Source organism: Procambarus clarkii, chromosome 15 (genome assembly GCF_040958095.1).
Source record: "Procambarus clarkii isolate CNS0578487 chromosome 15, FALCON_Pclarkii_2.0, whole genome shotgun sequence".
Taxonomy (NCBI): Eukaryota; Metazoa; Arthropoda; class Malacostraca; order Decapoda; family Cambaridae; genus Procambarus; species Procambarus clarkii.
Genome location: NC_091164.1, coordinates 4,593,686 through 4,616,727, shown reverse-complemented (window position 1 = coordinate 4,616,727; position 23,042 = coordinate 4,593,686). Strand labels below are relative to the sequence as shown.

Below are 23,042 nucleotides of genomic sequence, written 5' to 3'. Positions count from 1 at the left end.
AGGTGAGCTAGACCTGGAGAGTGGAATGGGTGTGGAAAAGTCCAGGGTACATGGAAGACCTTATTGGTCTGGATAAGTTGCAGAATAATGTAACTGTTAATTAAGTTTTTACATTTAGTAATTCCCACCATGTGAATTTTAACTAATAAGTGAGCAAAGTTACCTTCCCGTGTATGTTTGGTGTGTTTGATTTTTGGTAGCAATTTCCCTCTTGAATTTTCTTATTACAAATGCAGTTCAGCACATTTTTCCATGACAAACATTTTTGTGATGTGCAGTTAAAATGACTTTAATTTCCTGGTGCGCACTCAAATAAAATTAAATCATTATTTTTTTCTTTTTATATTACAAAACATTACTTACTGATGTCAAAAAGAATAGTTCCTAGTAAGGGATCCAACTAATGGATGATTATGAACCAGACATGGTACCCATGAGTTTCAAAGGGTCATATGACAAAGAGTAGAGTGCTGGGAAGACAGGACACCATAAGCAGAGCTCTTAACCTGTAACCACACTTAGGTAATTACAAGAAAATTTGAGATATACTGTACAGAATGATTATGGAAAGCTGAAGAACAAACCCTGACAGGTAAACATGGCTATTATAAAAAAAAAGCTTAACAGAGCAATTACTATATCTTAGAAATCATCAAGTCCACTGATGGAATGGAAGATCACTACATTGGGCACTAAAAATATTTCAAATGTAGTTTCCCACACATTACATAAATGATAAACTGAAATTGTACATACCTGGTACAGCCACAAAGAATTTCACAGCATCCCTATGCCCATGGAAGGAAAGTTGAGCTTGAGCCATAGAGCAATATGGTGCAAAAGAACCTGGCATCACTTGGTCCTTATTGTCGGAATATACTCGGATTACACCCCCGGGCATCCTACTGGTACTGCTTCCAGCATTCATGCCTCCACTACTTCCACTAGTCCCTCTACTGGTACTTCCACCACCAGTGCTGTTCTCACTACTTCCACTGCTTGCTACTGGTCGAGGATTGGCATCTGTACAAAAAATGTACAATTAGATGACTAATACCAAAAAATAGGTAATCATAATTCAAAGATGAAAACAGCTTAATGTTACAGCACATGATAGAGTTAATAATTCCTAAACGTACCACTTGTTTCTACTACAGCATACATATACTAGTAAACTCATTTCCATAATAGAATAAACTTCCAAAGCACAATCTTGTAATTCATTAATTTGCAGGGAAATGAAATGTTAATGCACCAAAAGCAGATAAGGAGATAAGTCACAATAACATGGTTGAAGATATGATAACCAAACCACACATCAGAAGATGGAGAAACAACAACGTTTCAGTCCATCCTGGATCATTATCGAGTCGTATTATCACATACATAAGAGGTCGTAGGTTTAAACTAATCAAAGCTGCCGAAGAAATATAAGAAAATCCCCTTTCGCAAAAAGTGTGATAGACAGTTGGAACAAGTTAAGTGAGAAGGTGGTGGAGGCCAAAATCCGTCAGAAGTACCAAAGCATTATACAACAAAGAGTGCTGGGAAGGGGGTACACCATGAACATAGCTCTCACCCTGTAACTACACTTAAGAGTAATTACAGAAATACAATTGAAAAGATTCAGCTATTTGCCACAGGACAGGCAAGAAATGAGTTATGAGGGCAGACTTAAATAATAAAATCTACAAACACTGGGAAGAGGCATATCCAGATGAGATATAGTCACAATGATCATGATACTGAGGGACAAAGTGAACAAGGTAAGGTTGATCCAGATGAGAAGCACTAGGACATGAGTCAAAGCCGAAAACACACAAACCATCACATGGCTGCAAGAAGTACTACCATAGTGTACAGTTAGTGAACCCAGTAGCAAGAAATCAAGAGGTAGATGAAGGCAATTCAAACCAAAGATTTCAAAATGGATATAACAAAGTAGAGTGCTAAGTGAATAAGAGTAGGTTGAACCTCCCACAAGCATATATAGGTAAGAATTTATAGGTATCCTGTATACAAGTCCAAGGCAGTTAGGGTCAAGTAGTGTTTACGAGTTAGAAAACTTAGATACAGTACAATACCATAAAAAGAGAACCAAACAAGATTTCACAAATGCTATGAACAAAGCAGCACCTACATTTTACCCAGTGATAAAGTTTTGAAAAACAAATCCTTGCTAATAATAGCTTTCTCAATGTATTCCCAATAGCTCACCCATCAGTAACGATCAAGAGATAACACCACTAGATGTAATCTTATAATAAATAAAGGCCTTGACTAAAACAAGGAATGGATCACCAATGATCATACTCTTCTGAGCACTGGCACAATATCAACTGTTATACTTGCTTGGCCCCTACATCCCCTCTCAAGGCAGGTGAGAGAACACAGTTCGGAAATATACAGAGAGCCTTTAATTTTAATGCCCACAGAATCAGTGAAACACTTAAAAATACTGGAACAGCTTGAAAGAACTCAAACTGTAACCTTGGAATGGAGACATGAATTATCTCATAATATATACAGTACATGGATAAAACTAGAATCGGTTCTAAACCTGCAAAATAAAATTACATCATACTGAAGTGAGAGAGATGGTAAAAACACAAAATAACTGTAATGAAAAGGTGGGGCAAGGCATTAGGGATGCAGAGAGAAGGGGGGGATGGAGGGGGAGTTGATGGGGGGATGAATGGGGGACGGGGAAATTGAGGGGGGATGGAAGGGTGGATGGAGGGGTGGATGGAAGGGGAAGGAGGATGAGGTGGGGAGATAATGATGGAGGGGAACAAGAATAGAAAAAGATGAAGTAAAATATGCTATCAACAGTACTGGAGATGGCATATGACCGCCTACAGTACTGGGTATAAGTACGATCACCTACAGCACTAGGTGTAAGTACGATCACCTACAGCACTAGGTGTAAGTACAATCACCTACAGCACTGAGTGTAAATACGATCACCTACAGTACTAGGTGTAAGTACAATCACCTACAGTACTTGGTATAAGTACGATCACCTACAGCACTAGGTGTAAGTACGATCACCTACAGCACTAGGTGTAAGTACAATCACCTACAGCACTGGGTGTAAATACGATCACCTACAGTACTAGGTGTAAGTACGATCACCTACAGTACTTGGTATAAGTACGATCACCTACAGCACTAGGTGTAAGTACGATCACCTACAGTATTGGGTATAAGTACAATCACCTACAGTACTGGGTGTAAATACGATCACCTACAGTACTAGGTGTAAGTACGATCACCTACAGTACTGAGATAGAGACAAGTAAATGTGAAGGAGGGTTAGAAGAATGGATTAATGAAGGGATGAGTCGCAAAACATGCAGTACTTACTCTCAGACAAAGGGACAGAAATAATGACACCATTCCCTGTCCCAATCCACAGCCGATTTGAAGAGATGAGAAGGGCAGTTATTCTTACAAAAGAGAAGCCCAACTTGCCCGTCCCTGGAACAGGTACTGTTGTTAAATGTTTATGAAGTTTGTTTTAATATAATAATATAAATATAAATATAAATCTATATATAATTATATAATTATAAATTAAATCTTTGTTGCATGACAAGATTAACAGAAAGGACGTTCTTGGCTTCTACAACTTTTTTTTATTAAAAAAATAACATATGCCTAACTAAATATTTTGTGGTTTTATTTTTGTTTTTAAAACTTTTGATTGAATTTAGTCGATGTTGAGAACACCAACTGGTGGCCAGATTGTTCTGATTTAGTTTGAGTTTTAATTCATATTTGAAAATAACAGACGACAGGAGTTTGATCAAATAAACTTTAACTCTTCATCCATTATTCTGAATTTTGAAATGAAAATAAGAGTATCACTGAAAATGAAGCTACTAACTGCGGCACTACAACTGATACGTACTATGTACGTTTCCAAGCATGTACGAACAACAGCAGCTAAGATGATGCTGGCAATAAATGGTCGTAGATGGCACAGCGACAAAATCACTATAATGCCACTCTTTCTTTGAACAAATCTTTTAAGTTTACTTGGATTATACCTTGATGGGGTTTGTGGAGGAGTTGTTCTTCCCATATACAGTATATAGCACTTGGAAGGGGTCAGGATAAGGATCTGGGATGGAATTGGGGGAATGGAATTGTGCCCAACCACTTGGGCTGGACAATAGAATGACTGTCTCGCTTCATGCAGGTCGGCGTTCAACCCCCGACCGTCCAATGGTTGGGCACCATTCCTCTTCCACTGTCCCATCTCAAATCCTTATCCTAACCCCTTTCAATTGCTATATAGTTGTAATGGATTGGCACTTTCCCCTGATAATTTTCTTCCTCTTCCCAAGCCCAACCCAGGGCCAGACTTGACTTGTAACAGCTCGGTCCAACAAGCTGTTGCTTAATAGTAAATACAAGAACCAATTGTTCTTTTATCTACTATTAAAAATCAAGGCTCAATGCTTTTATCAGACTGGTCTACACCCACTGAGGTCAAAATAATCTACCTTATGGTGGTATTTCACTTTCAGAATAGGTGGCACTAACCAATAAATTTTCCCCATGAAGGAAAAAATTCACTTAAAACACACACACTGTAAATTGTGTGTGTGTTTTGTGAAATTGGCATTGTTTCTCTAATGCCTCCAGCACAGAGCTGATTTGGTTAGCAAGTTAGAGACACTGGCCTGTAACTCAGCGCCTCCTGTCTTTCTCCCTTCTTGCATACCAGGACTACATTAGCCATCTTTACATTTTGTATAGTTGTCCTGTTACTAATGATGCCTCTGCTCCCTCTTTTCGTATCCACGGTGAGATGCCATCTGGACCAACGGCCTTCGTCATTAACAATGGTGCACGCAGCAGCCTTTAAATGACCACATTTCTTAATAAGAACCCAGCTTGGTCCATGATCGTGATAAACACACTTAAGGTTAATTAACAAAACTGACATGTGAGGTATTACATTAAGACACATCACGTCCTTTATGTAGTTTGGTCATTGATAACAATACAAAATGCATACGAGTACTTAAAATAACATCATTAAGAAACTAAAAGGAAAGTCTGCAAGAGGAGAGTATTTTAAGTGCTTAAATATTGTAACCTGAAGTAAATTTTTTTACTCACTTGGACAAAGGGTTTCACAGGAATAATGACATTACTGTATCTAGGAGTGATGAGGTTACCAGCAGGGAATTACAGATATAATACAGAATTATATGTCAAGCCATTTTCAAAATTCCCAGTCTACATTTGCAAATTTGTATGAATACTTTTTTTCCTTACCTGTTAAAATATGAAAATAATGTCTCCTTGTGCCATTAGATACAAATCCAGAGAATGTACCCATTCAAAAGCATGTGATAAATCAGTAGGTATAATTTAAGTATTGAAGACAATAAGCAGTTGAGAAGCACAAAAATATTAAACTGAGTAAAACGTTCACAATAGCCAAAGAGGAGGTACAAATTTATGCAACTTACATGACAAAAGCTTTTAATAATGCAGTTACAAAAATAATAATAATTAAAATAATAATAATATACTTTTGTTTTTTTAACTGACCAAATACATTTCAGTTTTAAAACATGACTTAATGATAGAAAAATCTTAACAATAATAATGTGTGGCACAAAACTTGATACCTGCTTGATACTTGCTTGATGTGGTTCTGGGAGTAGTTCTATTCTCCAAGCCCGGCCTGAGGCCAGGCTTGACTTGTGAGAGCTTGGTCCACCAGGCTGTTGCTTGGAGTGGCTTGCAGGCCCACATATCCACCACAGCCTGGTTGGTCTGGCACTTCTTAAAGAAAACTATCTAGTTTTCTCTGAAGATGTCCACGGTTGTTCCTGCAATATTTCTTATACTCACTGGGTGGATGTTGAACAACCGTGGAGCTCTGATGTTTATACAGTGTTCTCTGATTGTGCTTATGGCCTGGTCGTAGCCTCCCTGGCCAGGGAGGCTACGATCCCAACCCCGACCTACGACCCCGAGGCTCCCCGACCAGGCTTCCCTGTGCCAGGGAGGCCTGGTCGACAACCGGGCCGCGGGGACGCTAAGCCCCGGAAGCACCTCAAGGTATGGCACCTCAGCTCTTTACTAGTTTTATTCTGCATTTTCTTCCATATCGTTCATTCCAGTACATTGTTATTTTACTGGGTAGATTTGGGTCCTCCATTATTTTTCACGAGTATATTATTTGATACCTATCTCGTCTCCTTTCTAGCGAGTACATTTGGAGAGCTTTGAGACAATCCCAATAATTTAGATGCTTTATCGCGTCTATGTATGCAGTATATTTTCTCAGAACTCCCTCTATTTCAGCAATCTCAACTGCAATGGAGGGAGTGAGTACTAAGCAGTACTCAAGATGGGAGAGCACAAGTGATTTGAATAGTACAACCATTGTGTTGGAATCCCTGATTTGAAAGTTCTCGTAATCCATCTTATCATTTTTCTGGCTGATGCAATATTTGCTTGGTTATGCTCCCTAAACGTTAGGTCGTCAGACATCATTATTCCCAAATCCTTGACATGCTGCTTTCCTACTATGGGCAAATCTGATTGTGTTTTGTACCCTGTATTATGTTTAAGGTCCTCATTTTTACTGTACCTCAGTACCTGGAATTTATCACTGTTAAACATCATGTTATTTTCTTCTGTCCCGTCAAAAACTTTATTAATAATCTGCTTATAGTTTTTCAATGTCTTCAGCAAAGGTAATTTTCATGCTGATTTTTTTGTCATTTGCAAATGATGATACAAAGCTGTGACTTGTATTTTTCTCTATATCTGACATGAGAATAAGGAAAAGCAGCGGTGCAAGGACTACCCTGAGGAACAGAACTTTTAACTGCGCTTAGAGTCGATTTTATATGGTTGACTGTTACTCTTTGTGCTCTTTTCGAAGGAAAACTGAGTATCCAGCATCCTACTTTGCCAGTTATTCCCACTGACCTCATTTTGCGTGCTATCACTCCATGGTCACATTTATCGAATGCCTTTGCAAAGTCTGTGTATACCACAACTGCATTCTGTGTTTTCTCCAATGCCTCAGTGATTTTGTCAAAGTGGTCAAGTAGCTGTGAGAAGCAAGACCTTCCTGCTCTAAATCCATGTTGGCCTGGGTTTGTGAAGGTCATTGGTCTCCATGAAACTGGTGACCTTTCTCCTGATCACTCTCTCAAATACTTTTATTATGTGGGACATTAGTGCAACTGGTCTATAATTCTTTGTCAATGCTTTGCTCCCTCCCTTGTGTAGAGGGGAGGGAGCAATTTTGTCTGCTGATTTATGTGCATCTGGTATTGCCCCTGTGTCCAAGTTCTTCCTCCACACTTTACTAAGTGCCTGTGCTACTGGCACTTTGCATTTCTTTATAAATATTGAATTCCATGAGTCTGGACCCAGGGCTGAGTGCATGGGTATGTTGTAAATTTCTCTTTCAAATTCTGCCACACTCGTGTTATTATCAGGTATATTTACAGAGGTTTGGATACCACACATAAAGAAGTTGTCCAGATCTTCCACTTTCATGCTGTTTATTGGAGTGCTAAACATGTCCTCATACAGCTTTTTTAGGATGCCACTAATTTCTTTGTCATTCTCAGTGTATGAACCTTCACTCGTACGAATAGATCTAATACTGGCAGTGGTTTTTGCTTTTGATTTGGCGTATGTGAAGAAATATTTTGGGTTTGATGATGATATGTTTAATTAGCCTTGGATTACTATCATCTAAAGACCAGAACACAGCTTACATCACATGTAAGGTGGAAGAGCAGAGTGTGAATGGTTATGCCATATGCGTGGTGGACGAGTGATGCTTGAGTGGTGCATGAGGTGGATATTTGGTGCTTCAGTGGTGCATGGGTGGTTACATCACATGTGAGGTGGACAAGTGTGCTTTGGTAGTGTATGGGTGGTTACACCACATGTGAGGTGGACAGTGATGTTTGGGTGATCATGCACATATGTTTACTGATCACTGACTATGTACAGAGGAGTCAGATCTAGCTTGTTATGCCCCACTTCCTATCCATTTATACCTAGCACACTAGGTAACTCTCTCAACACTAATGTTTTTATTTTTTCTTAAAATTGTGGTTGAAATTTGTTTAAATAACCTCTTCTTTCAATGCATTCGACTAGCCAACTACATGTACAAGGAAGAACAAGTTTCTCACTCCTCTGATACAAATACATGCCCAGCTTCCACCAATGCCTCCTTGTACTATCTCCTTTTGATTTAAAAGGGCTTTCCTTGTCTATTTTGTCTGTTCTCCTAAGGATCTTATATGTAGTGATCATATCCCTCTGTATTTTCTACTTTCTAAGGTTGTGAAGGCAAATTCCCACAACTTATGCTCATAGCCGAGTCCTCTCAACTCTGGTACTAATCTAGTCGCAAACCTCTCAACTTTCTCAAGTTTTTTTGTTTGTATTTCACCATGGTACAAAATCATATACATGCTGCACCTTTCATATCCTTGTTGATGGTGCATACTCGAGTAATGTTCTGGCATTGGATGGGTTTGAAAGCCTCCTTGTTTAGATTCTAATAGATGGATTGATACTTGGGAGCCGGTCGGCCGAGCGGACAGCACGCTGGACTTGTGATCCTGTGGTCCCGGGTTCGATCCCGGGCGCCGGCAAGAAACAATGGGCAGAGTTTCTTTCACCCTATGTCCCTGTTACCTAGCAGTATAATAGGTACATGGGTGTTAGTCAGCTGTCACGGGCTGCTTCCTGGGGGTGGAGGCCTGGTCGAGGACCAAGCCGCGGGGACACTAAAGCCCCGAAATCACCTCAAGATAACCTCAAGATTGGGTGGTAATTTCATCTTTTTCACCTGCATTTGCTTATGGTCTACATTTATTTTCCTTTGATTATATAATTACATTTAATTATATTTTATTTTATTTCATTTTGATGATGATTTCATGATACGGTAGCCTACTATATTGTATGTTACTTTTCTTCATCAATAGGCTTTATTGATCACCTTTGATGAAAAAATTGAATTTTCCTAGAAAATTAACATACATACATACAGTATTTTCTTTTTATAAAGACCAAAACATTCATTCACAGTGACCTAGGAATGCACGCCCATGTAAAACATTGATGGTACTGAATGTAGCATGGTGCAGGGAGTGATGTGCACATCATACACTTAGTCGTGTTAAGGCTAGGATTGGAGCAGTTATCGCATGGAGAGTCTCATCACTGGCGACGAGCACCTTAATTTTTTTTTTTTTAGTTTGATAAACCTGGTTAGGTTGGGCTAGGGTTGCTTTAACGAAGGTTAGGTTGGGTTAGGATTGCTTTAACGAAGGTTATGTTAGGTCATGTTAGATTACCACGATTACAGTAATTTCTATTTGGAGTAAGTTGATCAAGACGCTCGATGGTCACAAAGTGAGGAGGGAGGGAGGAAGAGGAAGTATCCTACCATGTATGTTGTGCTGATAAGCTACATTAGCCTTTCATATTCATATCAGCAACTGCGAATAATTTACTGTTTATAAATATAAATTATCATTATAAATCACTTGATTAGGCTAGCACTCATAACTCATAAATGATAGAGTAATATTGAATTAAAAATAACACTCTTAAGTAAAAAAATGAAATGAAAGATAAATGAACTAAAATCAATTAAAATGATTTTCCTTCAATAAACTTTTATTGTACATTTATTAATTTATATTGCTTGATGGGAGCCCAGAGTTGCCGTCATTTAAGGCAGTTTTTTCCTGCCTTGCCACGATTGCCAGGAATGAAAACAATTATAGTAATAGAAACAAACAAATCGACTAAAGTTTTTAAAACATGCTGAATCGACAGTAGATCAACGTGTTTAGCGATGCAGTAAGTTACTCTCCATATGTTGATCAACATGTCTAGCAGACAAACGGCTAAGGAATAAATTACCTAAGAGGGTTAACAACAAATACAATTATCTTCTTGAATTAAATTCTACACAAAATTGATTAAAATTAAAAATGTTATAGCAACTGCCCAAAATATTATCATAAATTAGGACATTGTGAACTAAGATGCTGGCTCAAGTGACTCGTTTTAAAATAAATGTCATTGTAAAACAAGAATATCAACACATCATCTTAAGCTCACGACTCCCGATTTAATAATACTGTTGGTTAATACCTCCGGGGAAGACACCTATTTTAGGCGTAAAAATTGGGCAGTCATCATACAGCATCAGTGGGGCAAGCAGAAGAAAGCAGCAGATGATACGACAGCAGAGGGGGGAAGGGATTCAGCAGTCAGCAGCAGCACAGCAGCATAGTAGTGGTGGTGGTAGCAGCAGATGGTGGTGGTGGTGGTGCAGCAGGTTCGGCAAATCAGGCCAAATTAATGAGGAGTGTTATGTAGAGGTGGGTAGTGGAGGAGTGATGCATTATTACAGTTCTTCGAGAAAACTGCCGATGGTTGCTAACTTGCTAGTGTTTAGGGGTGAGCTAACTCTTTTTTTAAAAGTCTACCAGACACCAAGATTTTTTTTCAAAGCATTAAGGGAATAATTACTAACTGTATGTTTAATGGCAAAAATTATTAACCATACTAAAGCAAACAAAAAGTTGTTAAACACCGATGAAGAGTATATATAACTGTGTGAGAAAGTTAGCATCTCATGCTGGCAAATGAGTACAAAAATGTAATGTTTTGGAACATAATACCTGTATCTTCAACCTATTCTTCTCCCTAAGCTGTGGTACCTTAACTGCTCATTAAGAACCCAACATAAATCAAACGACCAGAAAAAAATAAAAAATAAAAAAGCGGGCTTTAAAATTTAAGATGCAACTAAGATTCTGGCTTTTAGGATGAACAAATATTTGTAATTTGAGTGTTTATGTTAAGTTTTGACTGAAAAATCAAAACTAAGATGATCTAAGATTAATGTAATCATGGAAAATGTTTAAATATTAAAATAGAAAATTAAAACAATTTTAAGTTTTATGATATAATTTGAGTGTTCCAAGTATTTTGTAACTTGTTGTGGTACAAAAAATAACAAAAAGATCAAACCATATAAAACTGGCAACCAAGGGATTAACGACACGCTTCATAGCAAGCAAAACAAATCACACTGCTAGTGTACTTACCAAGCATCTTAGATACATAGGGCTCTATATCTACATCTTGAAGATGCTGGTGAGTGTGTGCATGGTAAAGCCGCAATGTTGAGTCTAGTCGAATGCTCACCCAAACACCCTCACCAATCCAGGCCATCTGTCTTACTTGTGATTCTTTGCGAGGGTGGGCATCAAATGACTTCTGATGGATTGTAAAGAATACAATTAATGTGAAAGAAAATGTTACAGACGATGCCAGTTTAAAGCAAACTAAGTACAGCATTGCCACCCCAAACAGAAATATCGAGTGGTATGCTAAATATTAACAAAACTGCATACAGTATATAGTCTTATATAGGGTTTCTTGTTATTGCATCATTTCTGTTCTCCATGAAGTTCAATCTCTCTGTGTTTAAACCTTTGCTGCTACGGTACATCTTTACCTTTTGTGTACCTTCACAGATGTAAACAAGCACCTTTACATTCACACACAATACATATTCATTGAGCAACAACTTCCTAAATTTCATGGACAAAGTAGTACTTTCTACAAATATTTTATGCTGTCCTATTCATCTTACCATTTGAAGCAGCATTACAAGTATAAATTCAAATTACTTTTTTGAATGCTGTAACCTGATATAAACAAAGTGAAAAGATATGAACAGCGAACCCTCCTATTATTCCTTAGAATGTATATCTTAAACAAAAAAATTAATGTCAAACTTGGAATGAATATAAACAATATACAGTTATTTAGTTTCAACTATGCTTAATTAAATTACCACAGAATCAACTATTTCTCCAAATTTTGCATCAACAAAAATTAATAAAACTACATTCAAAGCAAAATTTGTTATCACTCGCACTCAGTGGGCAAATTACACGGAGCAAAAATACAAAATCCATCAATCATGAGGGACAAGTACCAGGAGAATCTGTCCTAAAGAGAGATTTTTCATTACCTGCCTTATTTTCAATACTCATTTTTCAAAACCATATTTCAAAGGCAATCTAGCCCATATTTAAGCTAATTGAAAAAACAAATGTGTCAACTCAAAATTAAAGTAAACCACACAACTTTGTTTCAAAATGGATTAATGGATTTCCCAAGGAGCCAACTATTCCTTCTAATATTGCACCCATGTAGGAAAACCATTAAAAATTTAATTCGAGCAACATAAAAGGTACTTGCCATTGATACCCTAATTTGTTCCATGCTCAATGAGCAAATTTTATTTTCAACCTGTCATGGTGATGATTATCTACCAAGGTAACACACACACTACAAAAAGACTCCACCTTAATCCCCAGTATTTCCCACATTCCAGACCCTAAACCTCATTTTATAAATGTAGAGCCATGACCCCTTAATGTTGTAAATGAACCAATTACAGTACATAGATTTTCCCTGCCATAAACTCTTTTATACTCAAAATTTTCTATAAAATAGCTTGGATCCCTGTTTCAATAAATAATTAATGAGATATGGTCTCAACCATATTCAGAATAAACATTTCTGGCACTTCCAGAGTCAAATTCAAATCTCTTAAATGAAACTTGTCAAAACTTGCTGCTTCCAAAATGAAAACCAGCCATATAATTTTATCCAAAACAGGCCCATTGACTTTCCCCAGAGCCAAAATTTTTCTTTCAAATTCACATTTTCAATGACATTTTTATGACATTCAGACAGTTCTGAATAAATGAAACTGTTCACTCTAAAAAGAAAAACTAGTCTTATAAATAATCGTTTTTAAACAAAGTCCATTGACTTTCTCATGCCAGATACTCTAAGGCTCAATATTCCTCTATGAAATACATGGGAACCTGCTCTAAATAAAAATTTTAGAGACACAAATTACTGTCTCAGTCATTTTCAGAACACCATTGTTGGTATCACATCTGACTCAAACTCTGACCTATACTGAATTATAAGAAAGCATAGAGCAAACATTGGCAAAAATAATATTAGTTGGAAGTTATTTTACTCAATATTACAGATTTCATAGCAACACCCTACGTAATCGGGATTCAGATAATCACTTAAGAGAGATACGTTATATGGAGATCCAGATTTTGGATGGGTCCATTGTCCACTAAAAGAACCATTCTAAAGTACAGTATAACAAGTAAAAGTTACATCTGAAGTGGGAAAAATGGGCAGTGAATACTTCAAATTATGAGGACAGATTGAGCCTGGCAGTGCTACCAAAATTGACCAAGTCCAGCGGGTCTATAATAATATCAATGTTTTTATGAGATAGTGACAAGCCCACAACTGACAAACTGGGTTTTTGATAATGATGAATGTGATTTTAATGAAAGACTTTCTGATACAGTACTGAGTTACATTCGACATGGGACATTCTAATAGTGCATTAATGATCTCATGAAAATCTGGGGCCCTAATTCCTAAAATACAAGGAAATACTTACTTCTACATTCATGATTCTAGGATCAACTACATGAATTTTGTTGCGGTATCCACACCAAACTTTGTTGTGCACAACATGCATGCACCGGATGGAGTGATGAGGTTTGCCTAAGTCTAAGAGATGATAATTCGTTAAATCCCACTGCCCGTCCCCTTGCCGATGAAATATGGCCACAGTCCCATCTGCAAGAGCTGCTAGAACTCGACCCTTGATGTGTCTGCAAGACAAAATATTGGCAGGTAATTGTATCTGATTTTGGGTAAAAATCTATTTCAAAAATACATTATTTTATTTTTATCCTCAAGTGATCTATAGCATTATGCTTCTTCTTACTTACCTCAACCATAAAATTAACCTTTCCTTTACTGCCTGTATTAATTATTAGTGATAAATTGCTTCCTCAAAATATTTCACATGCTGCTTCTGCTGATTCATTAACACTAATTGACTAGATCTGATCAACATGACAACTCAAAGAACACTGTGCACTTTTAAAAAACTGTAACATGTGTTTAAAATTTTTAACCTTTCGAACAAAAATTATTTATGCATTTCAAATTAGAAATATTAAGCACTAAAACTACCTTTGAGTATATATGAACAGCACTTTCCTCAGCATTACATATGCTCTCAAAGGCAAGATCCTACTGACCTTTGTTAAGAATCACACAAAGTCAGGACAATGACATTTTTCAGCTGGAAAATTGTAAAAATGTTCCTGCTGGGGTCATAGCAAGAAGACACTGGAGAATACTCAATCTAATCTAGAGCACCCAAAATGTGCACTTGCATAAGAGCTAAAGCTTTTCCAGGTATTATTTGTTATCATAGGTACCACTATTATATGACGCACTAAGTCACTATTTCTGACCACCATAAGGTGGCAGTACCGACACCACAACAAAGACACTCTCAACACAACCTTACCACACTCTACCTCATCACTAGGCTAACAAAAAAAAACACTACTGAACACAGCTATCACACTCGGTAAACTCCAGAAGGCAGGTGTCGGCAGGAGCCAACATAATGAAAATAAAGTTCACTTGTGCTGCAGCGATGTGAAAAGTAACTGGCAAGGGGGGAGGGGGGAAGGTCTGCGTGAAGGAACTAACAGCTGCATATCCTCTGGAACCTGGACACAGTATACACTATGGCAGCTATTCTTGGCACATCTCCTTAGCCACTGCACTCCTCCACATTACAATACTGTATGACACCCCCCCCCATGGTGCACCGGAAAAAATTATTTCCAACAAATTATTTTACCTTCTTATATTGTTAAAATGCTCTGATCGTGGGAACTAAAATAAAATATTGTAAGTGACATACTTTAGACATGACGGAGCTCAGAAGTTGAGCAATTTATGGTGCCGAATGAGTAGGCACCCGGATATCATAACTAGCATTGTATTCACTTATATCTGAATGTTGTACATAGTCTTTATCACAGTCAGGATCATCTATGCCACTATCAATGCAAAATAATTGCATATGATACATACAAGGTACAGGATACATTTGTTCCTGTACCCTCAAGTGGAGGGGATGGGTAAGAGAATGAGCTTTGAAACTCAAGGTACACACAGAGGGCTTATCTACATACAAAAGTTATTCACTAATGTGGCATAAGTACATTGAATGAAACATTTAGTTCTTATGGATAACTCTAGTCACTTCAATGAATGGTTCTGATTTCCACCTGCTGCTGTGACCAAGCAGATAAAACTGGTGAGGATGGCTTTAGGGAGTTTGTTGGGCTGCCACCTGGTGGTGGTCAGGAATAGTCACCTTGTGGGCAATTCGGTAGTCACCTAGAGCAATGCTTGGTTATCCTTGTGATGTCAACTTGTGCCTATTAAGTGAATGCCCTTTCTAGCTGCAGTCTAAGTTGGAGAATTCTTTAGTGTCTCACAAGTACCAGTATGTCAACCTGCTCTGATTATGCTAGATCCTAACTAAAGGTTGGAATAATGTTGCCTTAAGAAGCTGAGCTTGAAAGCTTAAAAATTTGCCAAATCAAGTTTCATGAACTGGATTTTTTTGGGTATCAAACTTACACAATGGACAACACAGAGTCCTTGAGCTTGATCGAGTGTAGGCAACGCTTCCAGTGGCGGACTGCTGAATGAACATATATAGAGCCACTCTGCGAGCCAAGCCACATGGTTGACAGGACAGATGACATCTTTTCAACCTCCTCTGCTACTACACTTGAGTCTGCCAAAACATTAGTTATTAATGGTACTGCTACAGTATTACACTTAAGTACAAAAACAAGATAATTTATTTAAAAGAAATGAAATTTGGTTCCTAATGCCATTAAGTTTCAGCACATGTCACATTGATCAACTCACTGGGGTAAGTGTACAAAAAAGGACAACTTGTATAGATCAATATACCCTAATTCCACTCGCCATCTGAAATGTTACATGATTGAACTGCTGCAATATATTGTGTCTTATGGAATTTTATGGAACAAATAAATCAGGAACAAAAAGCTTTGTGGTAAAACTTTTCATGGAAGGAAAGTTCAATTTGCTATGTTTATGTCAGACAAATAATAAAAGGAAATGATGGTGAGTGGAAAGGAGAAAATGTTATGATGACAGGAGTAGGATAAAATGAGAGAAGGAAAGGGTATACCTGTTAATGAATAGAGGAATGGGTCACTGAATAACTTCTCTTATTGAAGTTCAAGATGCTTGTGTGTGCAATTTAGTTTGTTGAAAGCATAAAGTTGGCAATTGTGACTGTATATGCACAGTGTGATGACAGGATTCTCTTTTGGAAATAAATAAGGAAATCCGAGATGGCCAAAAAGCATGTACAGTGGAACATCAGAGTACGACTGCACCTGAATACAAAATTTTCAGTGTACGACCAAAATTTTGTCGGAAAACATGCCCTGGTGTATGACGTTTGTTCCAGAGTGCACTGTTTACAGAGAAAAAAATACATTTGCCTTGAAATTAAACTTGGTATCAATTTTCATCTAATTATCTAGGTATTTGAAGCATAGCATATACATAAATTGTAAAAGGCTGAAATTAGAAGCTGCATAAATTAGAGAATACAGTGACTAGGAAAATACACAACATATTATTAGTTATGGAGGTACAGAAGTACTGCAAAGAGGACGTTGAGAGAGAAGACTCCAATACCTTCAGAAGGTTGTACTTCTTCCACTCCATCTTTAACAATACCCTCCGGCTCCTTAAGTAATCTTCGCGGTGGTACTTCTTCCTCTTCTGAATTTTCAATTACTTCTGCCCTGTCCGCATCTTGGTCTGAAAATATCAAAGCGCCAAAGCTACAAAATGGTTCACGATGACATTTACAGCAAAATAAATATGATTAAAGCATATGACCGTTGTCAAAAATCATAATACAAGGGCTTATTCTTTCTGCTTGAACATACAAAATTAATTGAAAACTTTATTAAAAAAAAAAATTTTTACAAACCTTTTGTCAATTTAATAAATCTAATCTTTTTCTAATGTATAAACTGAGTTTTAAAGTTAAATTAAAAGATAGTCAAAATATAAATTACCTATTTATAAGACAACCAGTACATTGTACAGTACTTTCAGTTACACCATTTAATAAACAATAAAATAATGCTTCCAGATAAATAATTATCATGAATACAAGCTGCCAAAATTGTGTCTTCTTATAGACTAGTCAGAGCACTGAAAAGAACTCGAGACAAATTCACGCAATATTGTTGCTCTAGATATGCAGTATACAAAGTATATTATGTTACTAATTAGGCAACAATACAATGCATACTACCTGTACTATTTTAGCAACAGTTAAGGATCATTATCGTTGTATTAGACAACATATGATGAACACAGCTGCTCTAATTAGCTTACAATGAAGAATCACTGCTTTGTCCCCCCCTCCCCCCCCCCAAAACAAAATTAAGTAAAAATAAATAAATAAATAAATTATATATATATATATATATATATATATATATATATATATATATATATATATATATATATTATTCATGGCAAAGGTTGTCTAAATGCAAAACATTAACTAGTTACATTTTTCTCAACAAGCATTACCCGACTATGCTTCCTGTGGTCAAAATCCAGAAATACAATGATGAACACAAACACGTTTTAGGAAATAAGTGAAAGTGTGATAGTACGTCTAAAGCACAACAAATATTCCAAGCCATTTATCTAGTACACTAAATGAAAAACAAGAGATTTTGAGAGAGAGAATTTTTTTTTAAGTTGTTCTATTATCTAAGTACATTTAAGGGGGCACAAATCCATTTCATGTAATTTTGTCTATATATATATATATATGACAATTTTTTTAAATATTGTCATTTAAAGCTTAGATTTTTAGCTACATTTTAGGCTTTATTTGAAAGCAAATAGTCAACTATTTAAGTATTTTCTTTTTATATTTTTTAGTCACAAGAAAACTTGCAATAATGAGGAGTAGCAAATTAGTATAAGGTATATTTTGTAAGTTCTTTGCTTTGAAAATGTAAAACATGACCACATTAACTAAATTTATGTCGTTGGAAAGTATTTTTTACGAAGACAAGATTTTTTGGTGGAAACAAAAATTAAAACACCAAATTCATTATTTTATTACTGTATTACCAGGATTAAGAAACATGAATAAGAAATTCCCCAAACACACCTATAGAACTGTGCCAGCTTTTGCAAATGATACCATCAAATGACCCTGCAGTAATATGTGTAAACCTGAACTAGATTTAAAAAGGTATTTAAAATATCATCAGTTTATTATTTATATTACAGTATTTGAATTTTTTGGGGGGGAGCTAAACCGAGTTGTTTATTAACCATGCTAATGTTTCAAGCATAAATTTGAAAGAGATGTTAATCTTAAAAAAATATTTCTCGAGTCAAGTTGACTCAGGGCCCCTTAAGCAAATCTTGTCATTATTTATAACACCACTTAATCAAAAGTCTGCATGAGGGTTCTGAATGACATACTGTATGTTCAGGCATTCCACCACTGCTTTACATAAGAGCTCTAATAATCATACCATTTGCATTGGCAGTAAAGCAAGTACATACAGTACAGTACTACATTATCTCATGAACAATGCTTTTTTTTTTTTTTACAGATCTAAACAAAGTTTACTGTCCACGCAGAAACTGTCCTGTATGTGTGAAATACCATTTAACCACCAAAATCCTTTAGTGCATGCAAAATAAAGACAACAATTCACTGTGTTATGTAACTTCAGTAAAATAACAAATTGAACTACCATATAATTCATGATCTAAAAATTGCAACAAAACATTATATAAACACACACAATAATAATAAACATGTAACCAACAACCATGTGTAAAAGCAGGAAAAAAAATGACAAAACAAACAAAAAAACATGCGCATACCATTAGTTCACATGCCAATCATGCACAACACAACACAACACAACACGGCTGAACACACACGTGAGCACAGGCAAACATTACCCACCTGGATCTGTACAGGTGATTGTTTCTTTGCGTAGAACAGGTTTAATTTCTGCAACGATAACCACACAGAAGAGCGTAACAATGGGTCACAGGATTCCAAGACTGCACTATGCAGTACTACTTTTTAAGATAATCATCAGTTAACAGAAATAAATGAAAGTTGAGAGAACATAACAAAAAGGCCCAAGTTGGGCACAACAAACAGGACTGGACTAAACTACTGTACTTAATTAAAAATAACTACTGTACTATATATCAAACATTACAGACAGTTAAGCCCCACAAAAAAAAACATAAAATAAATAATTTGGTTATTAAAAATTCTTGGCTCAGGTGAAGTATTAGAAATTAAAAGAAAAAACTGGAATAAATAAACTTTTCTTCAATTCAATGGATGAATTATTTGACTTTAATAAAATGAGAATGGGCCCAATTTCAATAAAAATATAAGAAAAAGTCTTACTATACACCTTTACAAATATAACGGCACGAACTGCACACTTATTATTTCATATAGTGACCAACATCTGTAGCTCAACAAATTTGGTCCAAATTTTCTTTTTTTATGAATTTTTTTTTAAATTAATATGAACAAGTTATATGCATGTACTGTATTGAACTGCTGTAAAATTCTAGTTTAATTCCATGACCAAGTGGATTTATTGAAGCGACATTTCCTGTGACAATTGAGGAATGATCACTGTCATTTGCATCTCTTGATTCAAGTCCATATGATAACTCTGGAGTGTACATGAGTACAAGTTCCTATGTAGTGTACAAAGTGTGCAAGGTACACTACACTTTGTGAAACACCATACCTTATTGGTTTTTGTTCATGATCTTACAGGAAAAATAGAAAGGAAAATTTGTTAAATGATGGATAATGTGGTCTTGTACAGTAAAATGAAGTCAGTGACATCACCAGAGGAAAACAATTATAATAATAATAATGGTCTAGTGTAAAATGGTGTGGATGGAAGCGGACAAATTTAGAAAAAGACAATGGTCCGACAAATTTTGACAGCTTTGAAAGGGGCTGCAGAAACTCGATTTAATTCACTGTGAGAAGAAACCCACAAAATAAGTGAGTTTGGGTGACAATAAGGTGGGTAAGAGAAAGCAGACAGGCATGAAAGGGAGAAAATGAATGGGGTACAGGAGAAAGAGGGACTCAATCATTACCAATTAGTCCATTGGAAGTGAGATTTAGCTATTTATGCCTTCTTGAGGTTATTTTGAGATGATTTCGGGGCTTAGCATCCCCGCGGCCCAATCCTCGACCAGGCCTCCTTTCAGTTACACACCCCCTAGGAAGCAGCTCGTAGCAGCTGTCTAACTCCCAGGTACCTATTTACTGTTAGGTAACAGGGGCATCAGGGTGAAAGAAACATTTTACCCATTTGTCTCCGCCTCCACCGGAGATTGAACCCGGAACCTCAGGACTACGAATCCTAAGCGCTGTCCACCCAGCTGTCAGGCTAGGTGGACAGGTGTCTTGGGTGTCTTCTTCAACTTCAAATAATCCTGACAAATCATTATCCTTGCCCTTTATACCTAGTGCATTTTTTCTATATAATTCACTTCATATTTAAGTTCTGTGTTAAATTTCCCTATCCTGCTGCTCACCATTCCCGTTCCTTCATTACCCATGTTACCACCTTTTTTGAACACTAAAGTTATATTTGCCTTTTTGCAGACATGAGACTTTTCTAGTCTATAAATGTTATATTGAAAACTCTTGTTAGTAAATGATAAAGTACCCTTACAGACTCACTTTTATTTAATAATAAAGTGAAGGTAGAAAACATGACACAGTTTGTACCAATAAACTAACATTACCACACAAACTTTCATATACTTGTACACTGTGTCAATGATTTTGGTAGATCCCAATATATTTTCTACATAGATCAAAACTGCATATATAATGACTGTAGTTTCACAAGTCAACTGTGCCTAATGTGCAATACACATGGCTAATATTAATGCTGAAAATGTTAGGTCAACCCCTTTCCCCACACTTTGAAGCCTGGGTTGTGAGAGCCATACAAATCGTATAAGCCTTAATTTATAAGTCTCAAAGAATCTGTCGCTTCAAGATCTTCTTTATCCTTTATGAAAAAGCTTTATTTTAAGAGTTACATGCTAACTACTTCAGGCCCATTCTTAAGGATTGCCATGGAACTCACTACAGTACATACGTTTTGTTGAGAAAATTGCATCATATTTTAACTTTTGTGTATTTATGTCAAAATATTTACCAAGCAAGCAGTGAAACAAAATGTGAGTACGATTTCAATATAGATGTGAATTAATGTTTAAGTCCGGGGATATTTCTGTGACAACTGAAAAAGACTGAGCAACACCACCAAAGACGAGGACTTCTTAAACAACAGGTAAAGAGAATTAATCTAAAATGTTACCAGTTACTTAAACTCCAGATGGTCTATAAATACATGCAATTTGTGCTGTCTTCAGCAATGCAGTTTGCCAAGAAAAGTAAAGCTCATAGAAGCAAAATATACTATTAGTTAAATATACAAATTCATCAACAAAATGTATGTAATCCATGATTAAATCACAATAATGTTAGCTAGAAGCAAATTCTTACAATCTACACTCTGATAAATATTTGATCCACATAACCATACATACTAAAACTGGGAAAAACAGACATAGAAGATATAGACAGCATATTATTGTAAGTAAGGAGTCACACACACACACACACACAAAGGCTAAACTCGTCTTTATTGTCTACAGAGGTGTTAGATGCATTTCAAAAATAGCGAAAGTTGAACTCCACAGCAATACAAATGGCCACAACTCGAACAAAAGTGACACAGTACCTTCGGGCTCCTTCTCGGTGGGTGAATCGGGTGTCCCCGTTTCGCTGCCGGCAGCGCAACTTATGAATGAAAGAGTGCCCATGGATGGTCCACTCTCTTCTTTACTCTTATTATCATTGGCACTAGCATCATCTGGGTTATCACAATTATTTAGCTGTGACTCTTCGACTAATTTATTCAAATCTTCATCAATAGAGTAATCAGACTCTTTGGCACCTGGAAATTTTAAAATACATAGACAATATTATTTATTTTATTTATATTTTCCAGAACAGGAAGATTTAATTGGTCTAATAATATATATTATCTCTTAGTTGAAATAAAAATTCATAAAATGACATGAATTCCCCAAAAATACCAATAGGTAAAAAGATTTAGTAAGCCTAAATATATTTTAATTGGGCTTAGTGGGGCTTATTGATTAGCCAAGATGATGATGATGATGATACCAGTTTGAGAATATTTTACTGCTTTTTTCCCCTCAAGTATTCTCAAGTAATAAATGAAAGAAGAAGCATGCAAAATTTTGCATACGACGAGTCACCATAATGTGGCTGAAGATACGATACCCAAACCACACATCACAAAGTGAAGAAACGACGACATTTTGGTCCGTCCTATCTTCTCTTGAGGTTATCTTGAGATGATTTCGAGGCTTTAGCGTCCCCGCGGCCTGGTCCTCGACCAGGCCTCCACCCCCAGGAAGCAGCTCGTGACAGCTGACTAACACCCAGGTACCTATTTTACTGCTAGGTAACAGGGGCATAGGATGAAAGAAACTCTGCCCATTGTTTCTCGCCGGCACCCGGGATCGAACCTGGGACCACAGGATCACAAGTTCAGTGTGCTGTCCGCTCGGCCGACCGGCTCCCTGGACCATTATCGAACACAGAAGTGTCGTTTCTTCACTTTCTGATGTGTGGTTTGGGCATCATGCAAAATTTTCCTCAACAATGTGTCTGCTCACCATTGCCAGGACCAACACTTCAAAAATGATGAATTCAGCGTGCTGGTGAAGTCACAGTGTACCAAAGTTACAGTGTGCTGAAGTCATAAAATAATGAAGTCACAGAATCCTGGTGAAGTCAATCCACATTTATTTTTACTAAGACATAAGGAGATGTGAAGATACTCTGAGACATGAAAATTGTTTAA

The 23,042-nt window shown here is 36.7% G+C and overlaps 1 protein-coding gene across 23 annotated transcripts in view; it reads right to left on the bottom strand.

Moving 5' to 3' along the window:
• LOC138349594 (C-Jun-amino-terminal kinase-interacting protein 4-like) overlaps positions 1-23,042 on the bottom strand; it is a 112,274-nt gene that overhangs the window by 21,325 nt on the left and 67,907 nt on the right. For 15 of the 23 annotated variants that reach the window (XR_011228569.1, XR_011228563.1, XR_011228562.1 and 12 more), the window contains 9 exons: positions 21,888-22,103; positions 19,040-19,087; positions 16,714-16,839; positions 15,610-15,769; positions 13,550-13,766; positions 11,142-11,313; positions 10,180-10,194; positions 3,367-3,480; positions 757-1,023 (listed from right to left, as the gene is read on the bottom strand). Coding sequence is in view for 2 of the 23 variants with exons in the window: in XM_069324908.1 (XP_069181009.1) it covers positions 757-1,023; positions 3,367-3,480; positions 10,180-10,194; positions 11,142-11,313; positions 13,550-13,766; positions 15,610-15,769; positions 16,714-16,839; positions 19,040-19,087; positions 21,888-22,103 (1,335 nt within the window). In the remaining 21 variants the exon portion in view is untranslated. Of the gene's footprint in view, positions 1-756; positions 1,024-3,366; positions 3,493-10,179; positions 10,195-11,141; positions 11,314-13,549; positions 13,767-15,609; positions 15,770-16,713; positions 16,840-19,039; positions 19,088-21,887; positions 22,104-23,042 lie in introns of all 23 variants that reach the window. The other 8 variants (XR_011228567.1, XR_011228584.1, XR_011228585.1 and 5 more) reach the window with 3 other exon arrangements.